Source organism: Chaetodon auriga, chromosome 6, assembly GCF_051107435.1.
Source record: "Chaetodon auriga isolate fChaAug3 chromosome 6, fChaAug3.hap1, whole genome shotgun sequence".
NCBI classification, from domain to species: Eukaryota; Metazoa; Chordata; class Actinopteri; order Chaetodontiformes; family Chaetodontidae; genus Chaetodon; species Chaetodon auriga.
In genome coordinates this window covers 15,276,299-15,292,770 of record NC_135079.1, presented here as the reverse complement: position 1 = coordinate 15,292,770, position 16,472 = coordinate 15,276,299, and the positions used below count along the sequence as shown (strand labels likewise).

The 16,472-nt window shown below is 42.4% G+C and overlaps 3 protein-coding genes across 3 annotated transcripts; all 3 read right to left on the bottom strand.

Moving 5' to 3' along the window:
• Nucleotides 1–1,186: 1,186 nt before the first annotated feature.
• Nucleotides 1,187–3,552, bottom strand: LOC143322707 (kelch repeat and BTB domain-containing protein 2). Its single transcript, XM_076734077.1, is given in 8 exon segments — nucleotides 1,187–1,369; nucleotides 1,599–1,756; nucleotides 1,904–2,058; nucleotides 2,217–2,362; nucleotides 2,480–2,831; nucleotides 2,930–3,114; nucleotides 3,252–3,440; nucleotides 3,517–3,552. Coding segments are annotated over 8 exon segments (1,404 nt in total).
• An 849-nt stretch (nucleotides 3,553–4,401) lies between these two features.
• Nucleotides 4,402–13,286, bottom strand: chkb (choline kinase beta). The gene is made up of 11 exons (XM_076733850.1): nucleotides 12,738–13,286; nucleotides 11,971–12,079; nucleotides 11,675–11,788; nucleotides 11,338–11,471; nucleotides 11,150–11,254; nucleotides 9,423–9,481; nucleotides 7,243–7,330; nucleotides 7,011–7,119; nucleotides 6,202–6,302; nucleotides 5,897–5,978; nucleotides 4,402–5,753 (listed from the first exon to the last, which is right to left on the bottom strand). Exons 1-11 carry the CDS (start codon nucleotides 13,214–13,216, stop codon nucleotides 5,697–5,699), a joined length of 1,437 nt encoding a protein of 478 aa, XP_076589965.1. The 5' UTR covers nucleotides 13,217–13,286; the 3' UTR covers nucleotides 4,402–5,696.
• Nucleotides 13,287–14,440: 1,154 nt separating this feature from the next.
• Nucleotides 14,441–16,472, bottom strand: LOC143322069 (zona pellucida sperm-binding protein 4-like). Its single transcript, XM_076732962.1, has 8 exons — nucleotides 16,145–16,472; nucleotides 15,834–16,018; nucleotides 15,643–15,740; nucleotides 15,392–15,549; nucleotides 15,117–15,309; nucleotides 14,833–15,019; nucleotides 14,652–14,727; nucleotides 14,441–14,526 (listed from the first exon to the last, which is right to left on the bottom strand). The coding sequence occupies exons 1-8, from the start codon at nucleotides 16,470–16,472 to the stop codon at nucleotides 14,441–14,443; spliced, it is 1,311 nt and encodes a 436-aa protein (XP_076589077.1).

The following is a 16,472-nucleotide window of genomic DNA, read 5'->3' as shown; positions in this document are numbered from 1 at the left end:
CCTCTCTCTCCCCCCTTCCTCTCTCCACCATGACATGCTTGGTTTTGTAACAAGACACCAAACATAGACAGAGCCTAACCTCGTGAGCCTTGAGGGCTCCGCTCTGTAAATGAATCTGCTGCAATGCTGTGTTAGGATGCAACTGAGAGCAATGTGGCATTTTCTTTTCAGCAACTGAGAGTGCAAGCAGTATTTGACTGCCACCATAAGAGTGTGTGATAAGAATAACAGCATGCAGCTCTCAGATTATTATCAGCAGAATCAAGAGTCATGACTTTGTCCCAGTACAGGGTTAGAAAATGAGACCTAAATGGTGTTTGTCAAGAGAAGAAGACAAATACGTTGTCTTGATTGTATGTCGTTTTGGGGCTCAGGGAGTTTAGGACATAGCATGACATATTTCAAAAACAACAACAAACTAAGGGGGACATCATACTCCAGTCTTGGGTCTGGGTCTTACGTATCCTATGCACAACCCCTATTCCAGAAAAGCTGGACTGGGAAAGTTGTTGGATGCTCCAAAAACACCTGTTTGGAACATTCCACAGGTAAACAGGTTCATTGGCAACAGGTGATAGTATCATGATTGGGTATGAAAGGGGCATCCTGGAAAGGCTCAGTCGTTCACAAGCGAGGATGGAGAGAGGTTCACCACTTTGTGAACACATGATTGTATAAAGAATATTACTAAATGGGCTCAGGAACACTTCGTAAAGCAAATGATCAGTAAACACAGTTTATTTGTAAATGATTGCATTCTGTTTTCATTCACATTTCACACATCATCCCAACTGTTTTGGAAATAACCTTTATTCATAAATGACCAAGAAAAATCCCTGAACAGCAGTAACTGTACACAATTCTTCAATAAGAACCAAAGTCAAACAGAACCACGCTTAAAAGCAGTAATAATTTACAATAGAGTCAAATTCTCTGTACTCCTCAAACATTTTTCTCAAAGAGTTACTCAGTGTTTTAAGTTGAAGTCTAATTGTAGTCTGCCCTTCAAAACAAACTTTAAAGTGAAGGAGTAAGGATTGTAAACAGAGACAGTGATAATCCACCATTGCTAATCCACCTAGGAAGTTTATCTCCTTATGTTTGAGAAAGACTTCAGCCATATGACATTCAGCCACGAAAATAACCACAAAACACGTACAGTATGGCAAAGAAGCTGAGTACGACATTAAAAGTGAAGATAAAAGATAGCTTCATAGCGGGTGGAGATGGGTAGAGGAGGAAGAGCACTGAGGGAGAGAGTTTGCAGGTCCATCCTTGCAACAGTGTTGTGCTCTATACTTGGCATCAGGACCTGGTCACCTACAACTGTCCCCTGCCCTGCAAATGCCACTTTCTCAGCCCTGTGCACCTTAAAAGAAAAAAGGATGAGAGATGTTGACTTTCTTTAGACCTGAATATGAAAGATGCTTTTGTGCTTCAGATCAACAGAGTAAAGTGCTGGCATCATGCATTTCTGTGAGCCTACAGTGAGGATGTGAACACAGAGAAACTGTTGTTCAGATACACATAATCCAGCTATTTCTCAATCCGAGGAATGATTCCTCTGTGTCAACCTCAGTCCCTTGGTGGATTCATACCTGTCCCCATCTCTGGGACTGCAAGCAGAATGATGTCACCACATTCTCTGAGTTGTTTCCACCAATCACAAGCAGTCTGTCAGTGGCACCCAGGAAGTAAAGAGCAGGGAGGTCTGCATCTGCTCTGGTAAGAGTGGGAAGCAGCTCAGACCAGGAGTCTAACAGACAGAGAGAAAACACCAACACTATTTTTCGTATGTCCAGATTAGCCTGTTAGGAAAGGGTCTAAACTTTAAGTACAAACTTCCTGGACTGTAAAAGAAACATATTCTTTTGTCAGTCAGGTCTATGCTGTTCTGTCTTACCTTGTCTTGTATTGTACTGCAGCAGCAGTTTCTCTCCAGTCCTCTGGATGCTCCCCAACACATACAGACAGTGTCCAAGGCTAGTGACAAGGGGCACATCATGGGACAAGGACATGGTGAACTGGAAGTCAGTGAGCGGCAGTGAGGAGACAAACCTAAAGCGGAGACGAGACTCAATCACTAATACACCAACAAATAACTGAAGGATGATTTTCTGAAGGGGAAAAGTATCAACTAAATGAGAGCAGCACAGTTTCTCAGCATCATCCCAAAAACCTACCAGTAGAAAGACAGTAACAAAGAGGACACAAACCTCCATGCGTCGTCCCACGGGTCATAGCGTTCTACAGCTGTATAGAGAGCCGTGCTGGAGTCTGGAGTCACCAGTGAGTCCAAGTACCAGCCTCCCACAGCTTATATGCAGCCTTCACAGGCCACTGCACTGAAGTGCCTTCTGTGCTGTGGATGCAACAGATGGTGATAGTTTCCATTAGTGTCATATAAATGACTGAGGGAGACAAGGCAACAGAAGATTTGACAGGCTGGTTATGAGCTTGATTCACAAGCTAGTCTCACCTTAATCAGAGGAGCTGTGGCGACCCAAGTATGAGTACAGGGATTATATCTAAAGGAAGCCATCTTGAACTCCCACCCTCTCTTCACACGCTGCCGGTAGCCTCCTATAATGTACAGGTAGTTATACAGGACCACTGTAGTGAAACACCACTTATCAGCCATGAAAGGAAGCTCTGTAACTGGATACCAATCTCCGCTGTCTTCGGACCCTTGCAGAGTGAAGATATGTCGGGCACATTCTGTTTCTGGGTCGTTCCAAGATGTCAGGTTCTCTTTCCTGAGGCTGCAGAGCTGTCGGTCTCCTTGTATCCTCAGGTGGACAACTTCATCCCTCTCTTCATCGTTCAGACACCTGAGTCAGTTTTAGGGACAAGATAAAAACATGTAGCAAACTCAGTCCTTCAAGCAAACCCTGGATGTCATGTAATTATACCATTAAGTGCTACATACTTGATCAGGTGAGACATTTCCAGTAGGTTTCTACTCAGGTAGGTGAACACTGTCATCCTCAGCTCCACACAGCAGATCTCCCGAGCCAGACTCAGGTAGGACAAACAGTTACCTGGGCTGAGTTTATCTGCCAGGACTGACAGGCACTCCAAGAGGAAGGCCTCAGTCAGGAGATAGTTACTGACCTCCAGAATCAGAGAGGGATGAAGCAAGAGGTAGTAGGTTGTTTTGGGGGTGAATCACAGCGTTGGATTTGCAAAGGAGAGCATAAGATGTCCAACGAGGACACAGATAAATACACGTTTATGTGAAGTCTGCATACCTGGATGTGTGTGTCCAACTCCTCCCAAGGGACTTTAAACTTATTATGGAAGGAGAACTCAAGGAGATTGTAGAAGATGGAGGAGGACACGTGGTCCAGATGGATGAGGCTCTCTGACGTCTCTCTCATTCTGGACTGGGACAAGGCTCGAAAGTACTCACTGCACTCTGAGAGTCTCCTGAGGTCAACCTGAAGAATTCATGATTAAACCACAACTTCAGCCACCAGTTAGTTTTCAAAGAACTGTGTTTTGTTTTTTACTTACATGGAAGGCATGTGTACTGGTTTGGACTGTCACCATGGTTTCATCTCCATCTCCAAGGTCGTATGTGCGCAGTGCCTCATTGGTTTTCCACTCCTGTGTGTCTGCTTTGCATGATCTTCTATCTGTGATACCTGGGGATGCTGTCCAGTTGACAAGTGGAAGAGCTCCCCAAAGTCTTGTAAGACCACATTTCAGCCAGAAGCTTATCCACTCGACAAGTGTCATGAAACACTGCGTGAGAGGATTCATCTCAGTGAGAGTTGTTTGTTGAGCACATTATAACATTAAAACTGTCTATCATACTGTTAAAACTCTGAAGGTCTAAAGATGCTCTGCACCTCTCACACAACCATTGCTCCAGTCACAAGTTCAGAATTGCACGGTAAGTCCTCCAAATTAGGGAAGACAAGCCCCCTAAAGAATTCCAAGCAGCCACTGCAATGGAGAACACAGCAGTCAGTTTACTCCACGTACCACAGGCTCGTCTCCTTTTCCCTGCAGCAGCTCTCAGTCATGTGCGCTTTGACAGCACAAAGAGCCAAACAGCTGAAAACAGACATTTAAGACCAGGAGAAGAGGCATGCTAAAGGAAACAGTGCACCACATGGCTGCATCCTCAACTTCAGAATTCCTGTTTGTTCTGCAAAAGATCCAGTTTAGTTCAGAAGTGTCCCTCGATCCTTGGCAGTGAACTTGTTTCTGGCGGGTCTATTCTTGGCACATGGAGGTGGGACAACAGTCAACCCTCTGGGATGAAACATGGGTCTCCTCCCCCCCTGCCCCGCTCTAGACGTCATCATGGGGCACTCAAGTTACTTAGCAGTCATATCAGAGTCACTTATTGTTAAAATGTCCTTTAAGACAGATAGTTAATGCAAAGAAAATCAGGTTCATTAACACGTGTTGCGAGCACATATGTTTATTATCGTAAATTACATATTTAGTGCAAATAGGATGAAGATAATACAGAGTTTTAGTTTTAACATAAATAAACTGTGCTGGGACAATGATGCATTAAAAAAACACAGCTGTAGGTAGTTAATGAGGCACAGTTAAGCTTCTAGTCTCTTCTCATGAGTAAACTGATGCAGGTACATGTACAACAGACATCAAAGACGTAACTGATGGTGTGACATTGTGTCAAATACAGGAGTCAATCCAAATAAATAGACTCATAAAGGAATTTAAATAAAGGCAATAAAAAACTCCTAGAAAATGTCAAAATCAGCTTCACATTTAAATAAGCTTGGGGGGAAAGACACAATGTGACTTTATTCTAACACAGATTTCAATTATTGTTGGATCTAATTTAGGCATTTCATGTTGATGTGGCTGCATACAATATGTGCCAGATGGACATTTTAGTTAATCTAATAAAATAAGTAAGAATGACAGATGGTAAACTATTCCAAGTTCAGATTCTTGGGAGAAAAAAGAAAAGAAAAAGCTGATTTAAATACAGGCAGGCAGTTCAAGGTGCAGCAGAAATGTACAGTTAGTAATTGATATCAAAAGTGGTCACAAAATCTAACATTACCAATTTACATGCCTTACACTATGGAACTGTTTTAATGTTAAATTAACAGTGTTGTTAACTACAGTAATCCTGCAAAAAATAGCCCTCGTATAAGTTTGCTGAATGTAGGTAAGTTTTAAACGTAACTTTTTTTGGACCTTTAAAGAAGAACCGGAGGATGCCGTCACAATCAGACCCTATGGAATCTATAGACCATAATTCAGAATGAACATCAAAAGAAGGAAGTGAGGTAGAATGACTAAAAACACTAAAACAAAGAGATTTTTTTGAAAGTCTTCCACAATGAACTTAATACTATTGGTCTAGTAAACCAAAATGACTCTAACAGTAAGATTTACTGTCTGAAATTAAAAAGTTGGTAATCTTCTGACAACCAGCACTGGCCGTAACACATGATGGTTGCCAGAGAAACTTCAACATTCAGTATTATAGAGCTGTACCTGCTCTAACAACACACACACTATGAGGATAGGTGCTTCAATAAAGACTCAGATTGTGCTTGTGCACTGTCTTCAAACATAAATGTCTTCCTTCCACAAAATATTGCTCGTCATAAGCAGAGCTGCATAGGAGCGGACTTCAGCTTAAAGAATGATGAGGACAGATAAATGAGACATTACAGTCTGACCAAGATGGTGGGGAATCAGGAGAAGAGCTTTTTCTGCTTGAAGTAGGCATCAAAACGACACTGGGAGTAGTCCTAGAAAACAAAAAGGTTGACCGTGAGATGAGGTTTAGTAAAATTTATTGTGAAATACACGAGTGACAAACATATCGTGTGTGGTGAAACAGGTGTTGCATGCAGCTTCCATCAGACTGTGAAAGAAAAAAAAATCTCCTTACCATGTATCCAAACTCTATCTTGGATATCTTTGCTTGAATGATGGACCACAGCCCCCAGAGGAAGTGTGATGCGAGTGCATACCTACAAACCAACGCAAAAGTCATGACAAAACAAGGCCTCTGCTCACTCTGCACTAACCCAGATTTAAAAAAAAAACACTGGGGTGATGTGTAAAACACAGATAAAACAAAAGGTGAACGGTGGACATAGTTCATTTGCAACTGCTTGCATTCTGTTTTTATTCATATTTCACGCAGCATCCCAAGGGTTGTGTTCACTGTTGTGTTCGAACACCTCATGTTACCTGTTAGCTTCAATGATCATGTCCTCTTCGATCTGGGTCTGGTCCATGGAAATGTCAGAGTGTCCCCTCTGTTCTGACAAATAATTTCTGATAAAATGAAGCTAAAAAAAAAAAAAAAACACAAAAAAATGATTTGTGACATGTTTGATAAATGGAGTAAAATGATGGTTTGTTACATGCTTATTTGTCTAAGCCCTCCGTGTTCTCCTAATCACACAATGATAAACTCAAACTCTTAAACTCAAAGTGGCACGTACAAGTTTTACCATTAGATGGCGCTGTATAACCAGAATACTCGTAACATTGATTCCCTGAGGAGATTACTTGAGACCTCGGGTGAAAACATCAGCAATGTGGTACACAGTGTCTGTCCGAGCACAAACAAGTTGAATCAACTGTGTTCAAATACTTATCATCAGAGTGATGGTAAAACTGGAAATATTTGTATGTTTTAATGGTTAAAATCATTGATGCTGCATGGTGAAATATTGAGGGAGAAGTATTCCACTACCATCTTTGTCTGGTGCATTTGAAGCTTCTGATTAAAGCAATGGCAGGTTTTGTCTTTCATCCAGTGGCAAACCTCTACTCGCACTATTTGACCTTTTCTCTAATATTTACCATACACTTTGAATTAAAACTAAGTGTAAAGTTTTCCCTGCAAATACTTAATTTTTACCTTTAACTCTTAGAAATTAATCATTACAGTGCAATGTAGCAAGCAAATTTAAGCTTTTCTGTTTAAATGTGATTCTTGTGAGCCTGTATTAAGAGCAGGGATTGGGTCAAAGTAAGGGGCTTAGACTGACCTGCTGCGCTCTGGTGGGATAGTTCTCCGGCATGGCTTTGAAGAAGGGCCACTGGTTGTAGGTGTAATCATACATCCACTCAGAGAAATGGTTCCCAAAGTCAAACCCTCTACACAAAATAGATTATTATTCATATTAACACACAAGGGCAGAATCTAAAAAAAGAAAGGAAAAAAAGCACTCGGTAAGTAAACTATCCTTTACGCCAAATCTGTAAGAGTTCATCCTTTACCTGTAATTGTAACTGCTGTACTCAAAGTCTATCAGCATGAGTCTGTCTGTTGAGCTCTGGTCCCGGTCTTCCAACATCAGAATGTTACCTGCAGCAGCAAAACAAGAGGAAAAAACACGACCATCATCCACACCGACCAGTCACACTCTAACTGCTGAGCGAGCAAAATGAAAGTGTTTTTCGTTTACAGCGCTGATTATCTGATCTTTTCAGACTGGTCACCTCACATGGGTGCTTTGGTGAGTGGTCCATGTGTATTTGCACATATGTGAATAATGGAGGGTATTTATGGTTTATCAACTTCTTCTGGAGTCTCAAAAAAAAGCTCTTCCATAGAAAAACACAGTTAATTCCAATGGTAAATACTAATGCTACAACATATAATGTACAGTTTAAAACTAGAACTATAAACTTGTAGCAACAATCTGACTAAGACCCTTTCCTGTTTTGCAACAACAGGCCCATGAAGAAACGGCAGCAGTGGCCTCGTGGAACACTGACTGTGAGCGGGGCCTTATCACCCATTTTTAGTGCCAAACATTTCTGAATCTGGTACCTGAAGGGAGCAAATCACTGATATCAGGTTCAAAATGAAAAGCTTCCCAGAAGAGTAGAGACTGTGATGGCAGCATACTAATGCACCTGATTTTGGGATGAGTTATATCAGTCACATTTATCACAACAGGGTGATTTTCTTCCATAGTTATCAATATCAATATTTCTCACCATCTAAAATTTGATAATGCTGGCAGTTTGAAGAGCAGCCTGATACTGACCAGAGGGGTCATTGGTTGAACTTTCAAATATAGTTTATTACACGAACAGTATATAACTTCTGCCGCTTCCGCCGAGTCACATAAACTACACAATGAAAACAAAAGACGTAGTTTGATGAAGCTGTGAAGTACTGGGAGTTGTCTTCACTGTTTAACAGCCACCAGTGCTGATGAAAATCTAGTCAGTCAGGTATGTTCACAGGCGAGGTCATGTAGTTAAGTTTTATTCAGTCACATTCGACTTCCTTCCTCACTCTCTGATGCATCATCTGGTGTTTCCTGTGTTCCACATTACCATGAATAAAATAACGGATTTCTTCAGGTTTGAACATTGTTCATAACATTTGGGATAATCTGCAATAGTACACAGCTCAGCAAAATATATAAGATGGGTCTAGTCATTTTTAGACATTTTAATGCAGAAATACTACATATCATTCTTAACATAATTGACTAACATCTAAATCAGGGGTGGGGAACCTCCAGACCTCCAGGACGTATATGGTTACAGCTTGAAACCTGCTAAAGTGGATGAGCTGTGAGAACACATGCGCTCAGACAGTGTTATGCTGGCAAGTTTTGAGGTGTGCTAATAGCTAAGAACCTCAGAGCTGAACCTTAAACTCCAGCCAGCCTCTCAGCTCTCTGCTTTCAAATGTAAAATCATCAGTAATGAATTTAAGCTGTGGCGAGTGCAACTGGAAAGAGGAGCAGGAACGAAAGCTGCTATGACACCTGAACATGCTGCTGAGTGTGAAAAGTCCCTCAGGCATTTTGTGAAAGGTTTCAGGACGTGAAAAGTAAACAAAAGGAACTGAACATATTTAAGGAGGCTTTGGCCATGCTAAATGCTGCCGACTCTCCTCCCCCTCATTGCATATGCATCATAAGCTTCACAGGTGCTGCCCAATCACCAAAACATCCAAAAGTCTGTTTCATTCCCTCCACTGTGGGCTCTGCTCTGAAGCTACACTGCTGTCCACTGTCTGTGTGTGACGAGCTCAGCCCCGCCCTCATACGAAGAGGTCATGACGCAGAGAGCACAGCCAGGGGCAGCAGTCATTTGTGCAGTGAGATAGGCTGTCAGATCTATCCATATCGAGTAAGAAATGTCCAAAGTTTGTCATTGTTATCGACATAAATCTCATCACGATCCTGTATTGAGATCATTTTATCACCCAGCCCTGATCGCAATCACATATGGGTATAATTTTCAAACCTTGAGGATGTAAAATCATCTTAGGTTGTTTGGTGAGACAGTCCCTTTCATGAGAAACCTAAATCTCTGACTAAAACATCTACTTCAAAGGCTCATTTTCACTCCTAGGACGAAGCACCTGAGTGTGAGCAGTCCCTGTTAGTAACTACACTACAGCCTGCAGGATATGTTTTGTTTGTTTTTACCTTCCTGGATGTCATTGTGGCAGAACACCACTGGTGACGGAGTCGCTGCCAGCAACGCACTGTTGTGGATACAAGAGCCAGATGAAGGGAGCAGGTGATAAAAGAGAAAGAGAGAGGAGAGAAAGAGTCACTATTTGTACTGGGCAGAAGGTACATATGGAGGCATCAAAAGTAAACTAAGCAATTCAAACCAGTGGTGAATGAACCCGGTCAGATTACCCAATATGTTCTTAGTGGGTGTGATTGAGAAAGTGGCAACTCTCTTAAAGTTTGGGAGTAAGTCACTGAAATCCTGAATAAACAAAGTCTTTAAAGCGGAAAGAAAAATACTAGATCTCATTCTAATTGATGAATGGTGTTGAGCAAGCTATGATTTGAATGAGCTATGAAAATGAGTGCATAGAAGTCTTTTATCTGTGTAGGCAAAAGACATGTTATCAGCTCAGATAAGTCTGAGGACTTCAGATGGCTGCAGCAGAATGCCAGCTGATTTCCAAGCAGTGGCTGTTACACCTCATGTCAGCTTCGTTGTCAGACTGGTACATACAATATCCACAAGATAACAAGTGCTTTCATAGATAAACATGGACAATAAACACTGGGCTCATGCTCTGTTGGCTGCAGAGGTCAGACGGCCAGAAAGACTCAGCAGCGAAGCCGTGGAGTTACTGGGACAAAGGTTGGCCATTCGGCTGAAAGCAAAAACACAGCTGTCACTGGGATTAAACTCTTCTGTTTAACAAATCTCCGATCATAACCCCTAAAGCCTTATCCATGACACATGAAGTCTTTTCATAGAACATATATTAGCTAATTTTACTGCTACTGTTAGCATGATCTAAATACATTTAAGTGGTAGTCTTATCTTGTCTGGTGATGAGGACACAGTGTACCAGTTAGGACTGTATCCTCAATTTAACTTAGCAACCAAAACTTTTCAGCAAAATAAATCACACTGTTTAAGTCCCAATGGGGGTGTTTTATGCTGCAAGTTGACATTTTGTTCAAATTTGGCAAAAGTAATTTATACGCAGACCACAACTCATGCTAAATGACATCACACCGGATTAGCTGTCCCACGTTGGTTTTCAGACTCCACGTCAGCAAAGTTACTTTGCAGCCTCATCAGCAGACAAGAGGGTCTGCACACACCCATTTAATCGTTCAATTACATTAGATAAGATTAAGCTTTATTGTCATGGCGCAAAGTACACGTAGTGAGACGAGATCCAGTTCAGCATCTAACCAAAAGTGCAATGAGCAGTAATGTGTATACAGTGGTAATATAAATAATAATAAACAGTGAAGGGTAGATATACAGTATACAATTGCTCTAATGTGTTACTCTCATCATCGAGGACATGATGATTAATCAAATGCTTGTGGCTCTCACATGTAAGCAGTTCGCTCTAAACAGCCACTCTGCCTAAGTGCAGATGGAAATTACAGACGGTAATATGAGATGCCTCTGACTGAGCAACATCTAGCTGGCACTTGGCCTGAGTTCAGGATTGCATCATCATTGTGCTACTTGCCTTCAAAGCAATTTTAACCATGACTTACTCCAGTGGGCACTGGTGGGGGAGAGGCCAAGCTAGAGGTTTCATGCTACAGTTTTTCCTTCACCACACCTGCCACAACTTTAACACTTTATGAATATCATATGTATAATGTCACTCCATGCGAGATACAGTATTTGGCCATTTGAGACCTGTGCCCCGACTCACCGGAGGCTGTCCAGCTCGGCAGGTAGGTCCAACTTCATCAGCTTCTTGTACTTCTTCACATGTGCCTCGCGTACAAAATTAAGCTTCATCACTTGATCCATATATCTAAAAAGAAAAAAGGTACATTTAATTATTAAAAGATTGACGGTTCTAATAGGAGACAGAGAGCGACCCTGAGGCATTCTTACTTGTCAATGGTCCCAAACAGCCACTTTGGCTCTTTGTTAAAGGGCATACGCATTTCATGGAAACGCGCCATCTTGGTGGCAATCTCAGCTGAGATGGCTGAGTCTGAAAGCTGTTCTGTGCGCATGCGGGTGTTCTGGGAAAACAGAGACAGAGTGGAATGACTTCTTTTACAAATGCTTCCTCTACAGTAGGAACTAGATCAAGCTAATTGCACCTGGACCTTTAAATCACAACAGAAATGATGGTGTTACATCGACCCTGCACGATGAATGCTTTACAGGAGAGACACACAGTGTGTGTATGTGTGCGTGTGTGCACTCAGGTGTGCATTAATACCGGAAGGTACTGTTCCAAGCGTCCCTCCGGGAAGATACCATAAAGTTTTGGCCCAAGGGTTCGTTCTGCCAGGATGGCAAACATCACACTCTCCAACACCAGGGAGTCCACACCCTGCGTCACAGAAAGACAGACAGTCGAACACAGAACAACGGTTTGGTTCACACTGACATGTGGAGGACAATGACTCTCCGACAGTAGATTGAGTGCAAAAATTATGTAGAATTGTCTCTCTGTCATAATGAATTAAATATGTGCAACCATACACATTCACAGACAAATAACGGCAGACCAACCTGTAAGATGGCACCGTAGATCCTGAGGAGCACCTGGCGAGGTTCCTCTCCCACAGAGGGCACATGGTCAGGCAAACCACACAGGTAGAGCAAATTACTCAGGCCCCCACTGCAAAAGAAAAACATCAGTGTCATCACATCTGAACAAAGTGAACATGAGCCCACAGAAGCAGGTCATAAACATCAAGCAGACAACACCAGGAGATGATTTTATGTTGTGTTCACCCTTGCAGGCCTCGACCCCTGCTAGAGTACATCAGCCATTCTGCCTTGTCTGCCTGTTGTCAACAGTGTTCAGCTTAAATTGGTCAGCAGAGGGCTCCTTTCATCAATAAACGGTAATAACAAACTGAGAAAACTGCAACAACAATAAGCTAATAGGTCCCAACCTGAGGATCAAGAGTCCTCAAGCTGAGTGTATACAAGATACATTCATTCTGAAAATCCTTCAACAACCCGAGAAAGACATTCACACTTGGGTTGAACTGCTCACATCTCATATTCATAACATGCATGCAGATATAACAGCAGTAATCCCAAAAGGGGAGGGGGGCCGCTGTCATGGAGGTAAAAACAATGATATATATTTTTAGATTTGGACTCAACAAATGGTGGCAATTTGAAGTCATTTTTGCAGAACATGGGAGCATAACAGTGGACCCTGCACCAAAGTGTAACAGAGGCTATCTTAAAACCCCTCTATGATTATGACAAGGACCTTGTGGGGATTCATTCCTCCGTGCCGCTGTCACTGACACGCTTTTTACCTGACGATGCTGATCTGAAAATCGTCCTCTTTGATGGTCTTCCACGACCCGGACAGAAAGTCTCGGCACCAAGCAAGCGCTCTGCCCCTTGTGTCCCGATCGACGTCCTCTGTTCTCCCATCCCGGAAAGACTCTGCCTCTGAGTCGTCGTCACAGTTGGCCCCAAAAAGGGGACTCGGGGTCCTTAACTTCCTCTCGTTGACGACAAGCGTGCTTCCCAATAGTTTCTTCTCTGCCGGGGGATCCGTGTCTTCAGTTATGACAGCAGGAATGTTGCTTAAAAGCCCCGGTCCCGGTTTGTCTGCTCTGTCCAAGCCCTCTTCGCTAATTACATTCGACTGCATCGTGTGTTTCCGGGCGGAGAGTAAAGGAGGACCGGTATGAAATGTGGGTCTGGGACGGCAGGCAGGATTCGCTGACAAATACAGTTGGCGACTTACCCGGAAGAGCCATACATAGCTGGATGGTCTGAATCGCATGAGGGGCGGTTAATACGGGCAGTATCATATAATCAGATGTCTCTTTCACCTCGCACGCGCCGTGACCGGTGATTCGGACTGAGCCAAACTGGCGTAGTCGACGTCCAATCACAATTCATTTTGGCGTTCACATGCCAAGTTCATTGGTCGTTGCTCGGTGGCAAGTGTACACGTCAGTTTCCTGTTCGCAAACGTACTGAAGGTTTCTGGGAAATGGAGTGTGTGTTGTCAACAATGACAATGGCGTGCACGCCTTTGTGGTATCACAGAAAATCATTGCATTTTGCACTTCTTCAGGTGTTTTCGTTGGGTTTTTAAAAATCTCATAGTTTGGGGACAAAAGCGCCCCCCCTAATTTGAAGTCAAGTCTGTTCGTGATTTTCTGTTGTCAGATTATTTTATTTTGATTATTTGTAGAGGTGTGAGCAGATTAAGACATAAATAAAAAGTAAAAATATTTTTTCATTAGTATTATTTCCTGTAAACTTCTTGTGATTCGCCAAGTCCATGTTACAGAGAATTTGTTGCCTTACCACAGTTGTAATTATTTATTTATTTATTTTTTGTAACACTCTTGTAGTATGTATTTGTAGTAACCCATGCTTTATGTTTGGTCTGTTTGAGAGCAACATTCAAGAACACTGGTATTGTCCTTTAAAAACACTGAAAAGTTGAAAAGAAATGTAAATTCGAGATAAAAACACACATAATTCTATTGAATACAACATATAAATCAAATAGAAACATACATAATGGTATTCAAAACAACCACAAATTGCTCCAATGTGTTAAAACTGTATGTGTGACCAGGGCTAAGTCAGTTTATTTAGTTACTTAGTAGTTAAACTTTATTCAGAAATTTCAATTGACAATACCACAATGTGGGATGTTTTTGTCAGCCATTACATTGGCTTTTTATTTACATTCCCTCTTTTTACTGTGAGAACAGGCATTAGAATCTTATGGATGTTAATTACTTTGTGTTGAGCCATGGTCATATGTGTATTTCTGCAGTAGTGGTGTTAGTTTTTTTTTTTTTTTTTTTTTTGCTATGCCTGTGAGGTCATAGTATGAATAATGTACCTGAATGATATTCTATGAAATCAGACAACATATTCAGCAACTTGGAGATTTATTTGAAACTTGGTCAATTGCCAGGAAGTATCAGGAACAGTGATTTCATGATAAGAAGGTTCTGTCTGGATGTTGTCACTAAATATGACTTTAGTCAGTGATGACAATCCCCTTACTGCTAACCACAGTCGACTCGGCTCTGAGGCCTCTCTTGATAGAACCACCAACGTCTCTTCCTGTGTAAAACACATGGCAATGGTCAGTTGTTATCAGATTTGAGGTTAAGTAAGTTACAAGATTTTCCTACCACAAACCATAAGTCCAGCATATATATCATCAAAGTCAATAATGAATTACTTACTCTTTCTGAAGCATCTGGGTTCACAATTATTTCCCAGAGAAGGTTGGCACACAGCTACGTCGCAATGGATATACACCTGGTAAAAAACAAGTGTATTGCTTGCAAATATGTAGATAATGTGATATTAGAATAATGTAAAAACTAAACAAAACCTTTTCTCTTAGATGGTTGGATCCTATACCTTTTCCTTGAGAGGGGTCATAACCTCTGGATCTGCAGCTCCTCCTTTGCCGGTATTGGCAGTTCCAGTAGCTACAAATGTGAACATCTTGAAAATAAAACGACTGTGATGGGTTGGGTACAAGAGTCCTGATGAGGGACCCACAGGAACCAGTGTGGTCAGGTAACGGTCATCACGGTAGGGGCAACTATGACAAGAGGAGAGAACGTGGAAAAGGTACTGAGTATAGCATCAACAAATGTCTCATATATGTATACCTATCTCCACATCAGATCAACACTTACCCATCAATTAGCAAGTCCCACTGAGGAAGACTATGAGGGTAGGGGTTAGAAGTTGCCCAGCATCTTCCAAGAGTCAAGACAAGGTTTGGATCAGTCCTCTCCAGCATTCGGACCTCAACATACACTGGATCCCTGAGCACCTTTGTGACGGGGTAGTCGAAATCCTGATAAAAGGAGGTGTAGGCCACTTCCTCTGCTCAAGCAGAAAGATTGGTTTATTGACACAGTCACTGCCAAATAAGGCTAACTGCACAAAATATCTCCTTCATACCAACCTTCCACACAACCCTTGACATTACACTGTCCGTTGGCCAGCCTGAGCTCCACACGCAAGGGTCCAGGAGCTGCAGGTGGGGGTGGTGGAGGAACAAGGCCAACCTCAATGACCAGAGCCTCAACTGTGGTGCCAATATATCTACACTGGACTTGCAGCCTGAGAGAAGAAATCAGGTCTATGTCAGTCTGTCAGAATACCACTCGATACCACTGGATTGTCTTACTACTTTAAGGAAAGAAAAGCACATACTCAAAGCTGCTGTCTCTGGTAATTGCTCCGAAGGGTCCAATAGCGACTTCATATGCAGAGGACATCCTGTTTTCATAGATTATAACACCAGGTTCCTCCTACAGTAAGTTAACAGTATTTCAGTCTTGATTACTCTCTGACAAAATCAAACTCAAATCAAATCAAACAGTCAAATGAGTCACGATCCTTACCATCATGACAGTGCCGCAGGCAGTGACAGGGAACTGGTAGATGGCAAAAGCTGAAGTGGTACCAACAGGACTGCAGTTTGGATCATCTCCAAGGAAACTAATTGTCTCCAAGTCGATGTTGGGTAAGGTGGCATCTCTGGCTACCACCACAATGAACTGGGCATCCTTGGTGCACTGAAGAGTCACTGACAACGACAAATTATAAAGCAAAGACCAGTGCTCATGCTATTCTCTTTGAACACATGTAACATCACTTTAAGGGTCAAATTAGGATATTCATGTAGTTCTGCAAGGAATAGAGAAATACTTACCAGCTTTGCCATAATAGCACATGCGTCCATCAAAGCAGCAGTTTATAGCCTCACACTCTGCGGCAGAGATGCTTGGAGCCCCACACTGTATCTTGTAGTGCTCATCGACTTCACAAGAGTGAAAAACAGGTGGCAGGGGCCCCTGAGGCTGCTTAGGCTGCTGAGGCTGCTGAGGCTGTGGTCTCTGAGGCTGCTGTGGTGGTGGGTATTTCGGAGCCTGGGGCCGTGGCACCTGGGGCTGCTGAGAATGTTTGCCATACTGAGCATCTGCCAGACAGCCAAGCAGGGCAAGTGCCAGAAGACAACCACAAATCAGCTTCATTGCCAT

Excerpts from the sequence above, each read along its gene's own strand:
- chkb (XM_076733850.1), bottom strand. The coding sequence starts at position 13,216 with ATGCGATTCAGACCATCCAGCTATGTATGGCTCTTCCGGGTAAGTCGC. Across the intron at positions 12,080-12,737 it reads TTTCAGATCAGCATCGTCAG|TGGGGGCCTGAGTAATTTGC; the intron begins GTAAAAAGCGTG and ends TTTCTTTTGCAG. Across the intron at positions 11,255-11,337 it reads CTGTTTGGGACCATTGACAA|ATATATGGATCAAGTGATGA; the intron begins GTAAGAATGCCT and ends TTTTCTTTTTAG.
- LOC143322069 (XM_076732962.1), bottom strand. The coding sequence starts at position 16,472 with ATGGCAATGAAGCTGATTTGTGGTTGTCTTCTGGCACTTGCCCTGCTT. Across the intron at positions 15,310-15,391 it reads TGTCAAGGGTTGTGTGGAAG|AGGAAGTGGCCTACACCTCC; the intron begins GTTGGTATGAAG and ends CTGCTTGAGCAG. Across the intron at positions 15,020-15,116 it reads TGGGACTTGCTAATTGATGG|TTGCCCCTACCGTGATGACC; the intron begins GTAAGTGTTGAT and ends CTCTTGTCATAG.